Genomic DNA, 11,522 nt, shown 5'->3' on the forward strand with positions numbered 1-11,522 from the left:
TATTAAAGAAAAAAAATTATTTGTTATATTTTGAATGAAGAATAAAATCATTTTTTCGTTCGATATGGACAATAAAAAAAAATATATCTAATACATAATATAAAAATTACCGTTGGGCCTAAAAAGTTTTAAATAAAAAGGAAAATTTAGTTTATAACTCACGTTTCACATTATAATTATAGTAACAATATATTGTTTATTCTGTATAAAGTTCGAAATCCTATAAAATAGTATAATTCATGTATTTTTACATATAAAAAAAATAATTATATATATATATATATAGAAAATATTATGTGTGACAAATAATATGTAACGAGAGAAATAATGTTTTAAATAATTATTGAAAAATAAAAAAAACGACTATTTATTAAAAAATTGTATTAAAAGACGACTGAATTATCAAAAAATAAAATACAATTTATTATATTTAAAAAATCAATTTCACGTTTCACTTATTATATTGAGTGTCATATCAAAGATTATGAAAAATAATAATAAATTAAGTAATTATTAAAAAACAAAAAATGATTATGAATTTTTCACGGGGGAAAATGATAAATTGTAATTTAAAAAAAAATTACAAAATGGGGTACAAAGATATAAAATATACCTGACATTTCGAGAAATATCATTAAATTAAAAATATTCAAATTTAAAAAAAGCAATTTTAATTAATTTAAAATTGTTAAAATTCATAATTTTAAATTCATTAACTTCAATTTTAGGGGGGAATAAAATTTTGAAAACTACTGAAAGGCCGGGGGAATTGAAAAATATAGAGAATCTTGTCATTAAGATAAAAAGTAGTTACCTTATATAGAAATTGTCAAATAATAATTACACTGTATTTTCTTGGATTAAATTGAACAGAGGTGAATTAAAATCTTTTTAATTACTTATCATAACCTAATTTCCTTTCTCATGAACAATTTTCCAATTTTCTTTTATAATTTTTGACAAACATTTTATTTATTTACTTAATATTTTTATTTTTAGCATCTAAATAATTGTTTTATTTATTAATTATTATTTATCATATTATTATTTAGAAAATTTTTTTAAAAGTCATAAAAATAAAATAATAGAAAGATTATGCCAAACAAAAAATACTGCTTATTATTACTATAATTAATTTTATGTTTATTTTTATTTTAACTTAAATGATTTTTTTATGATTTCTATTTATAAAGAAGTGAAATACTACATGAAAAATCAGTGAAGGACATTTTTCAGTCTGACTAAAATTTATCTCTTCTACTTAAAATCAACACTTTTCTACTTAAATTATGATATTAGTAAGCAGTTTTATTTTTTAATTTTCGTTCTTTTTTTTGTTCATTTGTTTGTATTTTAAGTATCTTTATAAAGTAATAGAAAATTTTCTGCACAATAAATTATTTTTGCAAAAAAAATAAATAAATAAATAAAGCGTTTCCTTTACGAGAAATAAAATAAAAAAGAATAAAAAATAAAAATTGAAAAAAATGCACAAAATTTACTGGCGATTCTCTCCATCTCTTAAGTAATTTCACATACGAGACAAGGTCGTTTTATTTAATAACTGTATCAAATTTGTTTTGTCATGATATTTTGCGACACAACACCATCCGGTAATTTTCATCCATCGATAATAATTACGGTTTTCAACGCGTTATATAAAAGAGAATTGATACTAGTAGTCTTAATATATTACCTACGTCACGAACATAAGGGGAATATATGTGATTCTCATGAATTAATACAGATCGGTTATAAATTACATAAAAATCAGGTAAAACAATCGTTTATAGATCTTGTTTATCCCTAAATTGTTTCTTAATTGACAACACAAATTATATATTAAAAGTATATTATTTTAATAAAATATTTTTTCAAATGACAGTTAATTTTTTTTTTCTTTTAATTTAATTTATTTAATTAATTAATATTAATATTAATAAGTGATTCAATTAGATTTAAAAGACGTCAGCCATATTAAATCCACCATTTTGAAATTTCAGTCAAAAGTGTTTTTAAAAAAAAATCTTGAAATCAAAGAAAATGTTTTTTTAAATAAAAAAATACATTTCTTTAATAGAAAGAAATTGTTAAATAATTAATAATTTATTTTATTATTTATTTAAAAACAAATAACTAAATAATAAATTAAGAAAATTAATTCAAAAACGCAATTTATTGCTATAGAAGAAATGAAATTCTCCTTTTTGACAAAACGAAAAAGTGAAAATTAGTGTGAGGGGTAAAAAAGGGTATTTGGAGAAAAATTGCATGTGTGTGTGTGTGTGGTATATGATAGCTATCGCACCTAGTTCATGAGCTTAACAGCAGATTATATACTTTTCATGAAACCTCCCACCCATAAGGAACATGGTGGACAATGGCCTTTGGTATCTCAGGAACTAAACATTTTTCAAGATAAAGACATATATACACATTGTTCCGCTATAGCCTTCCACCTACGAGACTTGACACAGCAAGAAAATATATAGAACGAGGGGAAATAAAAGTGTCAACTTTTTCTTTTTTTTTTTTTTTTATTTCAAAAATGGAAAACAATCCGCACGGTTAATGCTGACTTTCAAGGAACATAAAAAACAAAAGTTCACTCGTAACAAATTTTTTTAGATCCCACTTGAAAATTTATCGCCTTTTCTTTCGATTTTCATATGAAATAAAATACAATAATATTACAATAGGTAATAAAAAAAAAAAATAGAAAAAGAAAGTTGACACTTCCAAAGTTAGAATTTTATATTTCTAAATGTTCGGACTGTTTCAATTCCTAAAACTTTCAGTTTCAAAACGTTCCTAAGTTCAGATTGTCAGTTTCAAAACATTCCGACTGTTTCAATTTCAAGGACGTTCCCCTATTCAATAAGTTCAAAATTCAAAACATTCCTATTTCCGAAATGGTTCAATTTCAAAATATTGCTATGTTTCAATCTGATCTAAACATTTATTTGTGTTTTTTTTAAAACAATGATTTTATTTTTAATGTAATTATACATATATAATAACTTTATATAAATATAAAATCTAATAACTTAAACAGCTGGTGGACGAGAAGTTATAAAACAGTTATATATATTTTTTCAAAGCCACTCTCCTGGTTATGTGAATTTCATTTGACAGTATAACTTATATATATATATATATATATATATATATATATATATATATATATATATATATATATATATGTATATGTGTACAAATATAGAATATTACTTATTGTTAGTGCAAGATAAACGTACATTGTATCCTAAAGAAAATTTTCTTCTACTTGAAAGTTACTTAAGATTCTAATTAATTAAGTACAAAAGAAACTTTTCTTACAGAATCGAACAATAAATATTTCAAAGTATACATATATTTTCAACAGTGATTATACAATACATATAAATTTTCAAGCGTTTCATATAATACGTAAGAGACAGAATATTTTGTACTTAATTAACTATTGTTTTAACCATAATTTATTATTATAATAATTTAATTATAATTAATAATTATTAATTAATTTTTATATTTTTCTGAATAACTAATCTACTGATAATAATAATTATTATAATAAAAAATTATATAAATCAATAGATTAATTAATTACAATTAATAAAAATGGCCATAATTATTAATGAATTTTAAATTATATGTATAACAGTAAAATAATATTTATCAATTTTGTTATTATTATTCGTTTAAATATTGAAAACAACAGTTAATTAAAAATTATATTATTAAAATATTTTTTTAAATCAAAATTTACAGCAACAGTGAAATTTTGTAAAGAGTTAAAAAAATTGAATTCATTGTGTCGCGAAACCATTTTTTTTTATAATAGGGGAGAAACAGGCACAATGGGATGTGAGGTTTGTTTACTTATAAATTATTCTGAATATATTCGATACGTGCTTTTATTTACATGCCATCAACTTTGTGTGTCAACTTATTTTTTTTAACAAAAAAAGTTAATTAATTTTTATTAACATATTTCTTTTTCTTTTTTTTAAGAATTTAAGGATTAATTCCACTCAATGAAAATAATTTTGTTCATTTTAATATTCGACTATAAATAAAATTATAGTAATAAATAATTATTTTTTTAATCCTCATGTTTTATATTTTATTATTTTTATTGTACGTTTTATTATTTGCTCGTCTATATTAAATAAATAAATAATAATATAGGTAATAAAACAAGTTGTAAATTCAGATGTTCATTACATGAACATTTTGCTTCCTCTCTACGATCAGCAAAAAAATTTGCTTCCTCGTGGAGAAAGCATTAACATTGAAATAAACATACAAAAATAATATAATAATATAAACATTTGAGTACTTATAGATTTGAGTTAAATTTAAAGAATTAATGGAAATTAAAAAATCAAAAATTCACATTTTAGCTGAAATTTCTAAAAATTAATAAAAAATAATATATAATTTATAATTATTTACAATTATATCGATTCGTTTCAATGAAAGAAACACAATTATTTTATATTTAAACTTGAATTTAAATAAATACACAAATTTTCAGCTAAAATGTGAATTTTTGATTTTTTAACTTTCATTAATTCTTTAAATTTAAATTAAAACTATACTTTATACATACTGATCGATTTATCTTGACGTAAGAATTACGATTTTGATTATATATAACCTTAAATCTTTCTATTTAAAAATTTTTTAGATTAAAAAAAATTTTTTGGAAAAAAGACGATAAAATTTTTTTTTTTGGTATTTTTTAAAATCCTTTGGTCAGTTTTGAGATATTAATATGATAAATAAGCCTATACCAAATTTTATCTAAATCCATTAAAACCTGTTAAAGTTATCTTCTAAACAAAAAAGGGATCCACACACACATACATACACCCGGACAATTGATCAGGTTCTCATATAACATGTTTCTATAGAGAAAAATTTGTTTTCGCCACTTTGAAAATTTTTATAAACGAAAGGACTACAAAGCTTCCTTCACGAGGAAGCAAAATAATAAAAAATAAGATAAAAATAATAATAAAATAATAAAAAATAAATAAAAATTGAGGTTTTCTTCGAGATGAATATAATTTTAAAAAACTAAAAAAAAAAATTTAGGTTTATTTCGACTGGTGAATATTAGTTTTCATACAAAAAATGCGTAGTTAAAATTTCGTAAAGATTAGTTCACAGTAATTTTTGGAGAAAAAATTTAACGCAAACATAAAAATAGTGGATTTGAGAAAAACACGTGCGTTTAAAGTTTTTATTGAAAAATCATAAAAAAAATCACATTCACAAGTCAATGACGTCAGAATCATATATAGAAATTCTTTTTTTTTATTAATCAACTCATTTTCCTTCATGTATAATAATAAATACACATATAACTGCTTTTATGTACAATATGGACAGCTTTTTGCATATAGAAAGCTCGCTCAGATAAAAGCAATTTTTAGATTAAAGTCTAGAAAATACATTATAGTTAGAATACTCGAATCTTTACGAAATTTTCGCACATTTCTTTCAAAAAAAATTTAATTTTTAAAATGTAATAAAAAAAATCGATTTTTTTTTATTGATTTGATGAAACGAACTCTTAATTAAATCCTCGTGAAATATTTCCAAAATATTCCATTAATTAATTAATAATTAATATTCCAATGAAATATTGAAATTAAAATTTTTTTTTTCGATATTCCAAAGAAATTTTTAAAATATAAAAAAATGTGATATTCCAAAGAAATATTCCTGCAATATTTGAATGGAATATTCCCCCGATATATTTTTAATTTTTTTTTCAATATTTCAAGGGTTAAAACACATAAACATTCTGCAAATATTTTCCTCAAATTTTCAGTGGAAATTTTCCAGGATTTTATTTTTTACAATCACGATAGAAATAATTTTTTTTTTTTTTTGAAATATTTAATAAACAATTAATTTTTGTTTAGTGTTGTTAATAATAAAGATTAAGTTGACGGCATGCAGAGGTGTAATTGAATCAAAATAATGTTGAGGTATCATGTTTTGCGCTTGGCCAATCATAACTCAGGTAAGAGCATTCTATGCGTTGGTGAGAGCGTAAAAGATACAGACATGGATGCTGCGCAAGGCTCTATATAAGGGTGTAATCTCTAACCCCGACACTCATTTCACCACCAAGCTACTATAACATTAAGAACTACCTTCAACAACCAGTGACAAGTTAGTCTATACGATATGGTAAGCTGTGACCATAAAGTGTCATCCTATTCAAAAAAAAAGTTCAAAAAAAAAAATTCAAAAAAAATTATGCGCAATTTAGCAAAAAAAAATTTTTATTTACATTTTTTCTAAGGGACCAAAACATTTTTTTTCACCCTCACTTCATTTAAAACAATATTTTTTAAAACTTTTTTAAGTTTATTTTTTTTTTAATTTAATTTAATTAAAATTTTTAAATTTAATTTTTATTAATAATAATTTTTTTACATTTATTTATAATTTATTATCATTTATATTTAAATTAAATTTCTGTTCTATTTTATTAAAAAAATTAAAATTTGTATTCAAAAAAAAGTAGAAATTTTTAAAAATTTATATTTCAAAAAAAAAAACATAATTAATAAATAAATGAAAGAAATTTTTTTATATTTTTAAAAAATAAACATTTACTGAAATTTTTCTTTTAAAAATTATTTTTAATTAAATAAAAAAATTAATATTTTAACATTTACATTTATCTAAACGTGAATGAATTATTTTCAATTTATAAGAATTTATTTTCTTATTTAATAAAAATTATAAACATTTTTTTAATTTATAAAATTTACAAGTTCCTTTTAAAATTAAAATTAATTTCTTTTAAATATAAAAAAGATTTCGAAGAAACAAATTTTTTAACATTAATTTAATTTATAAAATATATAATCATTTGAATTAAATTTAATTAGTGAAATCAATCGTCTATGGAAAAAATTATTTAATATTACTTTTACGAGAAAGAATTCTTTAATTAACAAAATAAAATTTTCCATTTTAGTAGAAAAGATCTTAATCTTGATTAAATCTATTTAAATCTTTTTTTTTTAATTTTAAAAAAAGTTTATATTTAAAAATTTTTTATTTTTTTTTTTAATTTAAAAGAAATTTAAATAAAATTAAATTAAAAAAAAATCGTGTGTTAAAAGGAAGAAAAGGTATAAGAAAAAAATATATTATTCAAGAAAAAATTTTTAACAAGGAAGAGAGGCGCAACAAGTAGAGAGATGGATTTTGATAAGAGGCCGCGCGCAGATTAGTGTGAGGACGTCGTAAAAAGTTTTCTTGTTTTTTTTTCTCTCTATTTTATGTTCAAGTGCTAAAAAGTGTTAAAGAAAGGAAAAAAAAATTTATCGCGATTCTTTTGTGTCAAGTGTGAGTGAGAGAAGTGATGAGATTTTGTGACTATTACGTGAGTCGTTTAAGAAATGTAATTATTTTACGCTTCCACAGGATTTTTCGCTTATCTTTCAAAAGAAAACTCATTAATTCATGGACAATATTGTCTTATTTTATAATTTTTATTTTCCCTCTAATTTTTAAAAAAAATTTTTTATTACTTTTGTTATGCAATTATTTTATTAATAATTTTTTTTTATTAATGAAAAAATAGTTAACTAAAAAATTTGTATTCTTTTTTTTAATTAAAAAAAATTATTATTTATTATAGAAAATAATGACAAAGAAATTGAAAGAAAATGAGGTAATGAGCAATTAATAAAAATTGAATGAAAATATAATTTTTTTTTTTAAAGATTTTAACACAAGTTTCGGAAATTAAAAAAGTTTTCCAATAAAAGAATTTTTAATTAAATATTAGAAAAAATAGTTGAGATAAACATTAATTTTTTGAAATTACTTTTTTTGAGAAGTGGAATTTTACAATTTAAAAAATAAAATAAATATTTCAATTTTTTAAACAACTATTTTTAATTTGAGAAAAATTGAATTTTTTACAAATTAAATCGTCTTTGATATTTGTTAAAAAGAAAAAATTAGAATAGAAATTTTTCTTCCACAATAAAATAAGGAAAAAAAAATTTCATGTATATGTAAATAATTGTGATTTATTTCTATAGCCTCTTTTGTGATTTGTAAACCAATTATTGGATCGCTTTTCTGATTTCGCGGATATATGCGGAGGAGGAGCTGCGTCAGATCGTTATAAGGGTCGGTAGCGCAAGGTTAATTAAGTAACGTTACTCGCATATTAATCTTTCTCATAGGACCATAATATTATCAAACACGCTGCTCTGATAACGATCTAATATTACTTATTGTCAAGTGTGTAATACAAGTTTTCTTAAAATTAATTGACGTTTATCATTTTGCCATAAAAAACACCAAATAAATTTTAAAAAAAACTCGATTAGGTAATAATAACAAAAATTAATGAAAACAAATTCTAAAATCGAAAAATAATTTTTCAAAATTGAAACATTTTCAAATATTAAAATTTATTTAAATTAATATTTATAAAAAAAAAAAGTTCTTATTGACATTCTTTACATTTGAAAATTTCTCACTTTTGAATATTAAAATGAATTTCTACTTTGAATATGGAAATGTTATTTCAATATGTTTTGACGCTTCAATTATAAACTCTATGTCACATGTATAGGTAACGTCGTGTATGTAAAATAATAATTTACCTCAAGTCCATAAAGGGTATAAAAAAAAGGTTTCACACATCTTAAAATAACATAAAAAAGATTTTAAAAATTCATACAGGATGGAGGGTTGATAATGCACTTTGGGGAATTTGCCTTTTTTTAAAGACTCCAAAAGTTATATGGGGCTTATTTTTTTTTATTTTTTAAAATAATTTTAAAATAAATTTATAATAAATTTTTAATGAAATTTTTATATTGATATTAAAAATATGAATTTTAATAGCCAAAGAGTCGGAGAATTTGAACTCAAAAAATAGCGATATTCTTTGAGTTTAGTATGTAAATGAAAAATACTTTCTCTATGAGGAAGCGATAATTTAAAAATGTAGTTTTAGATTTTTTAAAAATATTCTTTAATATTTAATTTCTGAATTTAATTATTATTTTTTTAAATTCCCTTTTACATTTTTCTATCCCAAAAAATAAATGGAATTTTTTTTTTAATTTTAGATTCGCGCATTGTTTTACGTAATTGGGCTGAGCTGTAACTGCATTTTAACATCGGGACACCTATTGCCACCCAGTAGTGATTTAAAAGTTTTGAAAGCATCAAGAAATGATTATGGATATTTGTTGAAAAGAAATTTGGATGACAATTTTGAGGATGCCGATTCAAAAGAGAGGCGCAGCAATATGGGTTCGTCATTTATAAGATTTGGTCGTAGTAATCCAATGGAAAAATACAATAGCTTCGAGCAAAATGAGGATTCAAAAACTGAAAGACAAACACGAACAAGGCCCGATGTTATTATCAGATTTGGCAGATCTGGACAAAAACAGGGGCAAACTTATGATCGACATTCAAGGGGTGATCTAAAATTTATTAGGTGAGAATTAAAATTAAAATTAACAAAAAATTAAAATATTTCGAAAAAGAAGAGATTTTAATTTTTACAAAAGTTAAAAATTTTTAAAATAGTTAAAATTTTTGGAACAGCAAAATTAAAATAAAAAAAAAAATTCAAAATTAAAAAACATTCCAAAAATTAAAATCAGTTTTTTATGTTGATAATTTTGAAAATATGTAATATATTAAATTCAATACTTTTTTGTTTCCTATTAATTAATTTAAATTTTTTTAAGATATTATTAAGAATATTTTTGTATTCGTATATTGTTAAAACATGTGCAATGGAGATTAAAATTTTAATTAAAGTTCAGAGTAGAGTATTGAAAAAAGAAATCAAACCCTCGATATAACATTCGTGATTCAATTCAGCATTTATAGATTTACATTTGTTGATGGAAAATTATTGTAGTCTCTTGCATTTTTGCAAATTCGAAAGTATTAAACTTTACTCTAGATTTATAAAATTATTCCCACTTTTCGTTATTTACATTTTATTTATCTATTTTTTTTTTTTTTAAATTGAAATAATAAATTCTTCTTTTACTAATATAATTTTTTGTCAAATTTTTATTTATTTTCAAACAAAAAAAAAATTCCATTTATTTTGCAGATTTGGACGTAATTATATACCGACGAATCTGGACTTGTCCTTAATTTGTTCGGACGTGCCAGTGGATAGTGAAACCTATGAAAAAGGCCTTCGATTTTTTCCAACGAGACTTGCCCGACTTTGTAATGAGTTGGGCCTTAGCAATGATCGATATGAGTTCATTAGTGACGAACAAGCTGAATTTAAGCAGGAATAATCTCGGATTTGCGGTCTAGACCGAGTTCGTATACAAGTTACATCGTTAATCGCTTTGTTTCACAATGTCAATACACTTCTCCTCCCTTCCCCCCTCCCATAGCCCACCCCCCACCTAAAATCCCGGCTGCTTAACAATTGTCCAACAAAGTGATTTATGATCCAAGGAAAATGCGACTCGAAAATTTGCCAAAAAAGTGAGATTGCATATATAAATAAATAATATTGAATGCCGCTCTTAGAAAAAACTGATTTGTTTGATATAAATAAAAATTCTTAAAAATTTTCTTTTTTTCTTTTTAATACATTTACAGAATTTGCTAATTTTCAACAAATTGTTTATCAAAATAACAAACCTAATTTTTTTGAAATCCATTAAAAGAAAAATATTTTCTTAATTTGAAAAAAAATTAAGTAAAATTAAATTTTTACTTTTTTCTAAAATCAAACAAATCGTTATCTCTGTATCAAGAGTGCTTGAAAATGAAATGTTAAAAAGAATTCGTTTTCAGTGCATTCCGAAAATAAAATAAAAATCTCACTGTTTATCAAAAAAAAGAAGAAAAAAATTAGAAAATGAAAAAAAAATTATATAGTTTAAATAAAGAAAAAAAAGTGGTTATTTTTAAAGAAATAAATTTTCCCCTTAGCTGTATGTATATTGAATTATTATTATTATAATAATTATTGTAGAAATAAAATGCATTGGAAATGAATTTTAGCGAATAATTGATCGCCCTGAACTCAATATTCGTCAATCTGTACACACACAAAAAATATTCTCTATACATACATAAATACATATATACATATTATATGTAAGATTAAGATATTTTATGGCATTGTACATTATTATCGTTCATAAGAGAGATTATATGTAAATTTAATACAATAAACAGAAAAAGAAGTTGATGAAAAATTATTATTCTCAATTTATCATGGAAAAAAAATTATAAATTATTTTTTTTTTACAAAATGGAATGAAATTTTATTTTTCTTTGCTTTACCTCATTGAAATATTGTAATATATTGAGTTTGAATAAAGAACACTTCTTTTACTTCAGTATTGTTATTTTATATAAAAATTTAATATACCAAAGAAAATTATTTTGAAAATTGATATTTACTTCTATAAATCAGTTTTAATTACATTATCATCATAAATTTGTCAACATTTTCCATTTAA

General features: G+C 21.8%; 1 protein-coding gene across 1 annotated transcript; it reads left to right on the plus strand.

Moving 5' to 3' along the window:
* Nucleotides 1–6,101: 6,101 nt before the first annotated feature.
* LOC127280565 (FMRFamide-related peptides-like) lies at nt 6,102–11,264 on the plus strand. The gene is made up of 3 exons (XM_051303625.1): nt 6,102–6,210; nt 9,132–9,508; nt 10,142–11,264. The coding sequence occupies exons 1-3, from the start codon at nt 6,208–6,210 to the stop codon at nt 10,335–10,337; spliced, it is 576 nt and encodes a 191-aa protein (XP_051159582.1). The 5' UTR covers nt 6,102–6,207; the 3' UTR covers nt 10,338–11,264.
* The last annotated feature ends 258 nt before the right edge of the window (nt 11,265–11,522 follow it).

The sequence above is a fragment of the Leptopilina boulardi genome, unplaced genomic scaffold (genome assembly GCF_019393585.1).
Source record: "Leptopilina boulardi isolate dan_hultmark-lab unplaced genomic scaffold, ZJU_Lbou_2.1 LbouV2_248, whole genome shotgun sequence".
In the NCBI taxonomy this organism is placed as follows: Eukaryota; Metazoa; Arthropoda; class Insecta; order Hymenoptera; family Figitidae; genus Leptopilina; species Leptopilina boulardi.

Excerpts from the sequence above, each read along its gene's own strand:
- LOC127280565 (XM_051303625.1), top strand. Across the intron at positions 9,509-10,141 it reads GGTGATCTAAAATTTATTAG|ATTTGGACGTAATTATATAC; the intron begins GTGAGAATTAAA and ends TTTATTTTGCAG.